Below are 12489 nucleotides of genomic sequence, written 5' to 3'. Positions count from 1 at the left end.
GATGTCACTAGTATCGAAATTACAATACTTTAATACTTAAGCTAGAAATCGGAATCACACGTAAATTGAAGGGAAAGAGATGGGATTAAGAAGTATTACCAACGAGGATGAAGAGGAGATGATTTGACTGAACGTGGTCTTCCCAAGCTGCCTACGTGCCTCTTTATTGAGGATCAAGCCTAACGTAGTTCCATTATGAAGTAAGGGTCACTTTTTATAGAGAATAGAGTCCTCAATGATTAGAATCTTACTGATTTAGGAGTCTTGCCTGATTGGTTGACTTCCCTGGGAGATAAGTTTGTATCTATTTTTATTAGACATCATATTTCCCTGTACAAGTAAGTTACTGTTAATAGACTTCCCATAGATGGAAAGTTACCGCCTCAGGGTGCGTTGCCTCTTTGAAGGGCGGTTTCCCAGCTTGGGACGTTACTATTTATTTGGAGAGGATAATACGTCGTTACCTTTCCTCCCAAAAGCTTTTGGGGCCACGTGTCGTTCATCCACGGTAAGTGCCGATTTTACCCTCAACAGGGTGCAACTCGGGTCAGGTTCAACCCGCAAAAAGGTGGGCCGGGTTCGGGTTGACTTCTCCCAACCCGAGTTTAGTTCGGGTCAGGTTTGGGTTGAGGGGTTGGCAACTTTACCTGAGTGAAACCCGACATTTTTTATGATTTTTTTATTTTTTTAATCTTAAAAACTCGGGTTGAACTCGTGTCGGGTTCCGACTCGAGTTGCACCCCCTAGAAAAAAATTCCACTTTCAGGGGCCGTTTGGATATGCGGATTTTAGAATCTGGGATTTCTCCAAAATTCTAGCTAAAAGACAAGAGAAGAAGCAGACCGGTCGTCATTTTTTACTCGTTTTTTATTTCTCACCCCTCTTTCCGACAGCAAGAGAGTAGCAGATCCTCCTATATTTCCAGGTTTTAGAAATCTCAGGATGCAAGAGAGATTTTTAAAACCTGAATTTCTCACTTAAAATCCAAGAAACACTGTCAGGACAGCATACAATTGCTTGATCATAAACCCTCTTTGACACTGTTTTCAAACTAAAAACCTGGATTCTAAAATCCGTGTATCCAAACTCTTGTACACTGTTTTAGCTACTTCTCACCCTCTTCATATTCATTGCCGCTGTAAGTCTCTTATTACCCCCACCCTCCTTACCCATTTGATAACCTGCTTTTGCATGGAAAAGAATTTCATGATTGCCAAATATTGACCTAGGAAAATTTTTTTAGTCCACTATCTTAATCAATGGATGATCACACCCTTCTGATGAATTCTCTTCTGGTAACTGATTGTAACTGCTCAATATTTAGTTCTCTGCTGTTGTCTGGTGTTCTTGAATCTACCCTCCATGTATTAGTAAGCTCTATCTTAAGGATCCCTTGTTTTTGTCACATTAACTCTTTACTACTACTTCCTTCTGGCTTTTATTACCCTGTATTTATCCATTTTTGGTCCCACAATCTCTCTGTAGCATATCCACATTTCCCATAACAGTAATATTCTGTTTATGAAGGAAGATGTACTGTTAATGTTATGAATATAATAATAATGTATGGCTTCTTTCCCTTTATTAATAGTTGCTGGAAACTCCTTGGGCGGGTGGGAAACCCGTTTCCCATGAAACGCATTTCTCGCAGTTGGGAAACTCGTTTCCCCTAAAATGAGGGAAACACGTTTCGGAAACGTTTCCAAAATATGATACAAAATTGGAGAGATGTTTCTGAACCACATGGGAAACATATGGAAAACTTATGTAAATAGTATGTAAACGCGTGATAAACATATGCAACACTCGTAGAAAATGCATATGAAACGTGTAGGAAACATGTGTGGAACTTACGAAAATCATTGTGGAAAAAACACATCATTTCCTAAGACGTTTCTCCTATGATTTTCTATTGTTTCTGTTTCTCGTTTCTCCTGTATTTTTTTTCATACGTTTCCCGTTTCCCGTTTCCGTTTCACGTTTCACGTTTCGTTTCCCGAATTCATTTCCCACCCTGGTAACTATGATTAATACTACATGATTACAAGTCATCTGCTTCTTAAAAGTATTTTTGATTATTTTACGCTCCCTCTACATATTAAGTAAAGAAAATGGGATGCTGTTTTGATTTGAATTGTATCAAAATGTGTTAAAATGCTTCCCATTTATCAGTGTTTCTTTAGTTATGTGTATGACTGCAAGTAAATTTTGTATTAGTTTTAGAAGCTTCATTTATCAAATTTGAGTCCCAGTGTTGGGATTTTAAAGAATATATTGAGCAGAAAATGGAGAAAGGAGGAGTGCAATTTGTCGAGCGAGAGTTTTTGAATTCAGAAATTAGCTTCAGCTGACCTCTCTTTATTGGTAACTGAATTTATATCTTTGTGCCAATTTTCATGTTCCTTCCATTTCTAGTATGACATAGACAAGCCATTCTGTTTATCTTTTACCTAAATGTCTGTCACCAACATATGCTTGACAACTATGTTGATTCCTTGCTGAGTCTTTGAGTAGGGTGCAACTCGGGCCAGGTTGGGTCAGATTAAGGCCAACACTAACCCAACCCGATATGGCATTACCTTAACCCTAAACCAACCCAAACCTTGAGGTTGAGGAGATCAACCCTAATCGAACCCGGCTTTAAATCTCACAACCCAAACCCAACCCATCTAACCCGATTCCTCAAATCGGGGCGGGTCGGGTTGGGTTTGCGTTGGCCCAGGAAAAGATTAGAAAAAAAATACAGAAAAAGGATATTGAGTTTGGGTCCACATCAGTCAAGGATTATCTCTAGTGGTCATGAGATATTGGAAAAGTTCAAGAACCAAACTTTCTCTCCAAAGGATGAAATGTTGGGTAAAAAAAAAAGAGTGCCGATACTTTGTGTTGAGTGATCTGGAATGGAATGGCATCAACATATCTGAAAATGTGCATGAAAACTTGGGAAGGGAAGTAATTAACCATAATAATTCCTTCTTGAATGATGAATTTTCCTCTTTTCCAGGCACTAGATGTTTCACAAGTAGGGTGCCATATATGGAGAAAAAAAGCTTCAGCTGGATACTATGTACCTACAAGAAGATTAGCATTTGGTACAGGTAATCATCCTACCTTTCCTACCTCTTCATAGATCACCTATGACTCAGATATATGACTCCCTTTTAAGGACAACAACCGACACTTTGAGGACAAATGTGCGGAAAACCAGATATAGAGTCCAATATGGAGGTTTTATTTACCCATGAAACGTAGGGGACAATTACCAAATGATAGCAAAACACAAATTTTTAGGTACCTAACCAAGACAAAAAAGCCCCTGGACTGATGGAACGCGTTAGGCTAGGTCCTTTAAACCTGTCCTATACCAGGCTGGGTTGCACCTAGTCCCAGGCCCCACTAAGGACCGTAACACAAATCTATGAGAAATACTCTTGGGTTGTCTTTCCAAGAAAAAAAAAAATCTTCTCTTCATGAAGAGACGACTCTCAAATGGCAAATGTTTTTTATGGCTGCTACATGGGTCGCATTGTAAAATAGAGTTTTTTAATAGAAAACCAATAGATTAATCAACAATGAATAAAAGGATCCATCCTTTGTTCCGAACTTCCAACATGGACTCATATTGAAAAGATATCAAGACAGGTAATTTTTAATGGAACCTCATTTAAGTTCTGTAGAGAAGGAATGCAAATTCTTACGTGTTAAACAAATGCAGACTCTATCGTTTTTGAGAAATGGTAATGAAAAGCGAAGTAAGCTGGTTTGAGGGGGAAAAGATCTTGAAATGAGCTTAAATCAATGGGAGTTCTATTTATCGTCAAGGGAAAAGATTTCAAATGGAGCTAAAATCACAGGGAATTTCTGGTACAACTATTACAACTGCATCTATTCATAAATTCTTACTGTTCACACTGCAGTTTTTAAGCGTACAACTGTACAAGTCAATTATCTTTATTAGATAGGAATTCATATGCATCTTGTTTGCATATTACCTTCGCAATGGATGCCGGTTTCTCACACTCTACTGAATACTGACAAACATTAGGCAAATTCAAAAGGCAGCAAAGCAAGCAATAAACACTATGGACTCGAAGACCGTCATCTAAACTTCTGATTTATGTCTTCATAAATTCTGTACTTGGTCAGTTAATGATGTTGTATAACTAAAAATTTATGTACTCGAAGATAGATTTGATTCACATCTCTAGAAATTTTGTATTTGGTTAGATCAGTGCATAATAAATACCTGTGTTACATGGATTCTTCTAAATGGGAGAAGTATTCAGGTAGGACATATCCCTACTACCCCAACTTTACAATTACCACATGTTTTGAGTATTACCCATCTTAATAGTAAGTTCTTAATAAAAATAACACATTATATATACTTATCCTATTACTTTTTTTAATATATTACTTGTTACAACCATATATTTTTTGGTAGGTAAGCTGGGATTGAACCTTTGACCTCAGGGTCGAAGAACATACTCTTTAGCAATTGGGCTAGAGGCTCAACCCCTTGTTATAAATATATTATTATGGGAAAAAATAAAATTTGATAGTTGATTAAAATATTTTGGCAAATCCACTGATCGTTCCTTTTGAGGTTTGAGAAATCCATCACTCAATACCCGTGTCGGATTCCGACACTCGTACCCGTTCTGATGCAACATACATAAATACTCTATCTCTTTAGCTTCCATATCATTACACAGATAATTGTCCTACTCTTCCAAGCCTAGGACTGCCCTAGAAAGCTACTTGGTAAATTTGTATCCTTTTCAAAAATGGAAACGAGCGAAACTTGCACATAAAAAGAATATATTAATGAGGTACATGTTGCATTTTTCTTATCAATCCCTAGTGTATTGCAGGGGCTGGATCTTCCACTAGGCACATACAACTGCTTAAACTATACACTATATCTATTTTCTGGCACCTTAATGAATGCAAAATTAATTATTTCTTAAGATTACGGATGGTCATTACAAGCTGTTGCCTTTCACCTTCCACTTCTGCAAACTTAAGACTAATCTCAGAGTATCTTTCTTGCATTTCTTTCAACTCACTTTCCATTGATTTATTCCTCTCCCTCAGTAATGTCATTTCACTTGACAATTCAGCACTTTCGCCTTGATCACTGGCATTGACTGTGGTGATTTTCAGTTCATTCTGTGAATTTGTTCCAGTGGCGCTGCAGAAACGAGACAAATGATCATGAGTTAGGATTACTAATTTCATTATGAAATTTCCTCCATCAGAAATATCTCATGTAGATCCCATTAGGATAGTCACATATATTTGTCGCAGGAATCTCTCAGGAAGGGTTTATCTCCAGATATTTTAAAAGTTTTTTGTTATTTCTGGGTTTATATCGAGTAAAATTAGAAAAATAAAATCTTTAAAATATATAAATATATAAAATTAATGAGAAAAAATAGGACAATATGTAATAACGTGAATTTGCCATTCATTACAAATAATATCTCAATGATTTTTCAAATTCACAGGAAAATAACTGGGTTTTGTCAAAAATTGGAAAATATTGCTATATTTTCGAAAATGTCAAAGATATTTGTGACTATGCCCATTAGTAGCTATGCAACTAAAAGGGGAAAAAAGGAACCAGGGCAAGATAAATGAGTAGTTTCGGACTTCTACCTTCCGATTGATGCTCCATCGACGCCATTTTGATGAGGAATATATGCTTTGGCTCCCAACTCAGACTCCAGGATATTTTCAGTTATGTTTACTTCGTCTTTGGACTTAACGGAGTTTACATTTTCATTCTCAACATTGGCATCCTGCATATTGAAAATGATCTCATGCTTGAGTCAAAAAGTAATTGAAGAGCCATATCTTTAGTTTGACTTACTGGAATGTTGCCCATATGTCTTGTATTCTGGCAGTGATTTATCACCCTTGAGGACTAATGTGAGTGACACACCGAGAGGAAAGAAAAGAGAGTTTGCAATCCTAATTGAAATAGTGATACTCTCTTCTCCTAGTGTTGGATGCCTACTAAGGTTGCTTAGTTTAAGTGCAGCTGAACAATAATTTTCAAAGCAACATCTCCATGATATTTGGCTTCATTTTAGTAATGATTCGCTTCAGTCATATTATAAATATAATTAGATGTTGAGATTAAATAGACATAAATTTGGTATTCATATTATAATCCACAGGAAGGAAATCTCAGCACTGTGGAGTTGTGGCCTGACTTTCAGAGGAAAACTTGTAGAAGACTTGGCATGCGCAATGATTAAATAGAAACTTCAAAATAGTTAACAGAATCTGATGAATGTCTACATGTTAGAACTCCTCTGTTTCTTTCTTTGCCCACAAGCAAGAAACTGATTTCCAATAAGTTGCCATTCAAAAACAAAAAAAACGATTTCCATTAGGATTGGTTGGCAAAGAGCATCATATGACAGATATAGCTGTGCTAAGTTGCTTATATTCGTTCCTATTTACAAATTTTCAAGAGTACTTTAGTCATATTTGTTCCAAACCCCTATTACAATAACCTCAATAGTCATGCATAATCACTTGAGTTATGCTTCCATAAACTGTATTTACCAATAATAAATTCCAAACTACATGTATACACTACATTTAGTGGCTGGATGTGTTAAAATACAACATAAGAATTAAACTGACTGACCTTTTGAAGTTTATCTTCGCAAAAGCTTGGATCATTCTGATTGAGCTCTCCCATTTCCTTTTCTAGTTCTTGAATCCTATTGCACAGATCCTTTTCCTTTTCTAGAAACAAATGAGTTGAGTTTTCTAGTGCAGATTCTTTATGCTTTATATCCCGCTGCAAGACATACCAACTATCATTGCCAAAATCATGGCATTATATCTCTGAGCTAGATTTTTTGCAAAACAAAAGATTATGTATAATTAATTACTTTAAAATTTTAATGCTATAGAGTGCACAAAATAGAAGATTCACCTCGAGCAGTTTGATTTTCTCCTGCAAATTAACAGTCTCCTTCGAACGATGAGGAGGTGGGACGGATTTCTTGTTCCTTAAATTTGGCTTTGTAGTTTCATGTGAAACAGCAACTCTTACATTGCTATCCTTAAGTTTCTTCTCAATGATGGAGAGTGAACCTTCCTTCTTCCGAAGGTCACTCCTTAAGTTGAATACCTGTTTTCTTAGGTTCTCTTTTTCTAATTCGTCCTCGATCAAGGAGTGTTTCAAATCATTATACTGAGATCTAAGGGTTTCCTTATCTGCTTGTAGAATTCCCACCAATGCCTCCTTTTCATTCATTAGACATCTTATGTCATTTAATTCCTTCAATGATTTCTCTGCTTCGTTGCTCAGTGAAGCAAATTTTCTCTCTAGTACGTCTCGTTCCATATTTACGCTTTGTACCATCATCTCTTTCTCTTCAACTAATTTCTTCATTCTTTCCATGTCAGCTCTCCATTTTTCCTTTTGTTCTACCTGTTCAGAAAGCTCACTTTTCTCTCTCTTGAGAATTTCAATCTCATTTTGGAGAATTATGATTTCATTTGAGTGTTCTTTGTTCATTTCCTCCTCGGATTTCTTTCTATTCTCAAGCTCCTTAGACTTTTCTTCTAGTTCTAGTAGCAACCGATCTTTTTCTTGTGTTTTCAAATCTATTTGGTCCGAAAGCTGTTCCACTTTCACGTCATATCGACCTTTCATCAATCCAACCTCTTCATTAGATTTCTCAAGCAACTCCTCTAGATGGTTTTTCTCCAAATGCAATTCTCTAGCTTCTTGTAGTGCTTGCTTGGCCAGTTTTTCGTTTGTATCGAATGTAGATGACATTTGCATAGAGAGCCTCTTGAATTGTTCATTAAGCCGTTCGGCTATGTTAGCATTTTTCCATTTTATCTTCCTCAAGGACTCCTCTGCTCGAATGGCTCGTTTCTCCTGTTCGACTTTGGCACATGTAATATCATTTAGATCAGATTCGAATGCTTTCGACTGTTTCTCGAGTTCTTTCTCCAAGTTCTCAACATGGATTTCAAGTTCATTTATCATAGCTAAGGAGGCTGAGCACTCATATTGCATCATCAGCTGTTCTTGCAGCTGGCTTTGTTCCAGCTTTGAAGACATGTCATGATTTTCCTGTTTCAAAATCTCATAATCCAACGCTAGTTGATCCATTTGCATTTCTAGTTCCTCGCGATCTTTCTTGTACACCTCTATTTCACTACACAGGTCAAAAATCTTTTGTTCAAGTGAATATGCTACTCTGTCCTCTATTTCATGTTCAGAAAGCTCTTCCCACACCTCTTGGTTGCTCGTAGATCGGCTTAAATGTGAACCAACAATTCCAAATTTCATCTCTTGCGAATTATCTTTCTGCTCTAACAGCTCTTCTAACTCTCTCACAGCAAGAATCAGCTCGGAGTTAGATTCTTGAGTCTTATGAAGTTGTAATCGAAGATTAGCATTCAAATCTTTTTCATAATTTAGCTCTTGTTTCATTTCCTCAAACATGTACCTCTTATCCTCATTGTCAAACTGCAATGTATTCGAAACCTTTGCTCCACCAACGCTCTGTCGTGAGGCCTTGAATCGTTCACATTCTCTTCTAAACGCATCCCTCTCTTCTTTTAGGCAACAAACTTCCCTTGAAAGATCCTGCCCCTTTTTGCTCTCCTTCACAATCTGCTTTCTGAGAGTTTGTAATTCCACCTCTGAGACTTCTACTTGTCTTTCTAAAATAATAACTTCATTTTTGAGCTTTTCAATAGAGATATCCGAAGCCTGTGACGTTTCTTTTGGAATGATATTTTCGGAACTGTTTGTTGAGCCGTCTATACTTTCGTCTGGAGCTGAGCTGACTGACCATTCCGTGTTCGATCTCTGATGCTCTCCGAAGTTTTCAACATTATTGTTCTTCGATCGATCTTCTTTTGGGGTATCTTGTCCAGAGCTGCTATCAAAACTTGATGCTGATATAGCATCACCATAGGTAGATGTCCTGAGTACACCATTTGAATCAGAATCCTGGGATATTTTTTTATGAGTTAGGCTGAATTGAGCTTGACCCGTGATAGATGAGCCATCCTGCAAAATAATTAGAGAACACAAATACCATTTCAACATGGCACAAGGAAATTTCAAAATCAGAGATTTTTATGATATGTGTGTGGGAGACAACAATGCATCTTGTAAAATGTAGAACCCCTAATTAGCAAAAACTTAAAAAGGAATACCGAGGGCACTACTTAGACTATAACACAAATAACATTTAGTGTTAAAAGAGTTCTATATAGGAGTACAAGTAGAACTTCAATCTCCTGAATAATTTTTTTTGTTGCAGTAAGAAAAAACAGATCGTTTCTTTTGAAATGTATGTAGTATACAAGCCTTGATTTTCTTTAATTATTATAGACAACTAGAACCACATTAAGGTTTAAGAAATCTGCTCCTGGGGAATATGAGACTTACGCCATTAGAATTGAAGTTTTTGGTGCCATTAGAAGCTTTACAACTTCCATCAGTACTGTAATTCTTCAATTGGCTCTGCGGGGTCCTACTGTGTGATGGGAATGTATCATTTTCTTCTAGTTCTCTGAACAAGAGTGCAGTATAGGAAAAAAATATTTAGAATCCAGACTCATAAGATCCAAACCAAAGAACTCCGAGGTAAAAATAAAAGAGGAGAAAATCATTAGTTCTTATTGTTCACCTTCCATCAACAGCTATTTGAATTCTCTGAATGGTAACCTGTAACAAGAATCATAAGCCCAAATCGTTAGTTCTCATTTACAATTGCATGAAGTTTTAGGCTTGAATAGCACAAAACTTACATTGCACTTTAACATGGAAAATTTAGGAAATTCATAATAATTTCATTCGGAAAAAGCAAGCACTAACATGCAGAATTGCGCACAAATTTGAAGTCTTAAAGGGCAGAGAAACAGTGGAAGGTTTAATGGACTCAGCATATTCTGCGAAATCAATAGTGACTTCGCCCAGAAGACTAGCTTTGGAGGATCCCTACAAAAACCAGTGCAACTAAGTGTACACAAAAAGAGAAAAAAGAAAAGAAAATTGGCAACATAGTTGTGAAAGGTAAGGGTCATCACATACATTTATAACAAGAAACTGGTAAATTTTCTCATTGATCTTTCCAGTTTGTGGGTCCTGGTTTAATCTCACTGTTTCATAGATGGGATTCTCCCACTGGCAAACTCCATCATGAACTGTAGCTTTTTCCAATTTCACCGTTGGTTTCCCAACTTCCAGAGGAACTAGAGACACCATTAGAGTATCCCATCCTAACTGAGGCACCTGAAAGAAAATGATAAAACAAGTAAATTTAAATTCAGACCACTATAAATCTTCCATTACACAACCACATTGGTAGGATTCTCAGCCTTTGGTTCTTATTCTCCGCCTATCGTTCAAGGTTTTAAATTTCAGTGTCAGTTTTGGTTTCGGTCATCAAGGAACCGAAATGTTTAACGTTTAGGTACAAAATTTTGGCCAAAATCTTGTAAAATCACCGGAACATTTCAGTACATAACCATGTCTGAAATCTAAGCAAGATTCGTTACCATTGGTTTTTCTTTTTAGTTTTTGTCCTCTTTTAAGAAATATTTAAAGAAGTCACTGAAACATTTTGGTTTTGGTATGAAATTTCGGTCGAAATCTTGTAAAATAAGAAAATATTTCGGGTACAAAATAACATCGCAAATCCAAGCAAGATTCTTTACCACTGGTTTTTATTTTTTATTTTTTGACCTTTATAGAAATATCTTAATGGAATCTCGTCGTTCTTATCTTTTCTGCGAGTGGAGTTGGTTTTAGCAGGATTTCTGCCAAAATGTCTTTGGCTTTTTTTATCTAAAAAGTTCATGTTTCGCATATATCTTGACTGAAACATTAATGAAATCCGAACGAAATTTCGTGCAAAATCTTGCATTTTTCCAAATCCAACTGTATTACGTTTCGGTGGCAGCCAAAATCAAAATTTTTTGACCGAAACGAAATGTTTAAGCCAGAATTTAAAAACATGCCATCGATATAGCATTGAGTATACCTCATACAATAAATGTCCTAGTTCTATCGTATCTTTTGTTTCATTTCTTCTGAAACAATCGCAAACACTTTTTTTTATTATGGATCTACTACCTGAAAATCAATGCTTAATCTCATCATTCGATGTGTATTCCTGAATAATCTCATTTTTCAATTATTCAACCATTTCATTGTACCAAGTTCAATGTTAGCCAGATTAGTCAACATTTATATGTTCCGACGCAACATCCGGCATTGCAGAATTCTCTCAGTAGAAAATCTAAGAAAACCCATTACAGATTTGATTGACAGAGAATGAAATTTTGCATAATAATAGCAAAATACCTGTGTTGCCTGGAACTGCAATTTGAACACAGCTTTGATCATGTTCTTCTCGCTCCTCCATCTCCCCGCCTTAAACATCTTTCCTCTGTTCTTCAATTCAACATCATCCTGCCAAATCAAAGTTACTGGTAAACCTCAATTCAGTTATTTCCCTCATTGATTTTTCAGCATATCAATGCCAGAAAAATCAGCATTACCATATAAAAGATACAATGTCATAAAAAACCTTAGATTTTTTCCTCAAAGAATAGATAAGAAAGCAAAAAACAAGAGCTATGAACTTGATTTTGTTTTCTAATTGGAACAGTGCTCTCTAGTTAGAGAAGGACAAGATCTAAAATAAAAAAAATAAGAAGCTTCTCTGTAATAATTTAAGAACAGAGATTATCTGAAACAAAACTAAGGCTACAGCTGGGAAAACGGTTTTCTTGTTTGGTTGCGTGACACTCACAGAAAGTGGAAAAGCTTGTATATGTCTAAATGGCAAAATTGCCCTCACTTTATAGATTTTGAGATGTGTGTCCCTTATTTGATCAGACCAACATGGGGAGTGGGACCCTTATCCGAGTTCTCAGAGAGTCAGAGCCTTTAATAGCTAATTGGAAGAGGACTACTCTTTTCTTCCCCCTTTGATCTCACCCCCTTTTCTTCCCCGGGATACCTCCTCTGGTGTATTTAGGAATTAGGACTACTCTTTTTACACTACAAGGGGTGACCCAGGGAAGAAAAGGGGCCTAATAGCCTTAAATACTTTTATATTTTCCAAAATTAAAATATGGGTTTTGCTAAGGAGTTGGAAGTGATATTTTACAATCATTTTACACATACTTTGATAAAAATACACATGATGAAGAACCCTTAAAACATTTCAAGTATTTGGGGCCTGTTTTGATATCCAAAGCTTTTATTATTAAAACATAAGTGTACTCTACTATGTGCTTAAGTCATGTTCCCATAATTCCATGGTAAATATTTTATTACATTTTTGTAAAGAACCTCCTTTAATTTATTTCTAAAAAAATAAAAAAAAATATCTTATCTAGATTTAGAAGAAACTTGAGACGGGCCGGAGTCCGGGAGCATGACGCGTTCCTAAAAATTAGGAAATCAGAAAATCTGATTTT

General features: G+C 36.3%; 1 protein-coding gene across 1 annotated transcript; it reads right to left on the bottom strand.

Annotated features, from left to right (window-relative positions):
* Nucleotides 1–4944: 4944 nt before the first annotated feature.
* LOC143857224 (uncharacterized) lies at nucleotides 4945–11737 on the bottom strand. The gene is made up of 10 exons (XM_077367639.1): nucleotides 11592–11737; nucleotides 11366–11473; nucleotides 10091–10291; nucleotides 9875–9997; nucleotides 9687–9724; nucleotides 9446–9569; nucleotides 6959–9061; nucleotides 6665–6820; nucleotides 5662–5804; nucleotides 4945–5194 (listed from the first exon to the last, which is right to left on the bottom strand). The coding sequence occupies exons 2-10, from the start codon at nucleotides 11441–11443 to the stop codon at nucleotides 4960–4962; spliced, it is 3201 nt and encodes a 1066-aa protein (XP_077223754.1). The 5' UTR covers nucleotides 11444–11473; nucleotides 11592–11737; the 3' UTR covers nucleotides 4945–4959.
* Nucleotides 11738–12489: the final 752 nt, after the last annotated feature.

The sequence above is a fragment of the Tasmannia lanceolata genome, unplaced genomic scaffold, assembly GCF_043159265.1.
Source record: "Tasmannia lanceolata isolate RefF3 unplaced genomic scaffold, GAP_Taslan_0.1 ptg000024l, whole genome shotgun sequence".
NCBI classification, from domain to species: domain Eukaryota; kingdom Viridiplantae; phylum Streptophyta; class Magnoliopsida; order Canellales; family Winteraceae; genus Tasmannia; species Tasmannia lanceolata.
The sequence above is the reverse complement of the archived record's forward strand: the minus strand, read 5'-3'. Positions and strand labels throughout refer to the sequence as shown.

What these genes read in the sequence shown, in the direction of transcription:
- LOC143857224 (XM_077367639.1), bottom strand. Translation starts at nt 11,443, where the DNA reads ATGTTTAAGGCGGGGAGATGGAGGAGCGAGAAGAACATGATCAAAGCT. An exon ending in GCGAAGATAAACTTCAAAAG is followed by an intron (nt 5,805 to 6,664) that starts GTCAGTCAGTTT and finishes TTCAATATGCAG; the next exon opens with GATGCCAATGTTGAGAATGA. An exon ending in GATGGAGCATCAATCGGAAG is followed by an intron (nt 5,195 to 5,661) that starts GTAGAAGTCCGA and finishes TCGTTTCTGCAG; the next exon opens with CGCCACTGGAACAAATTCAC.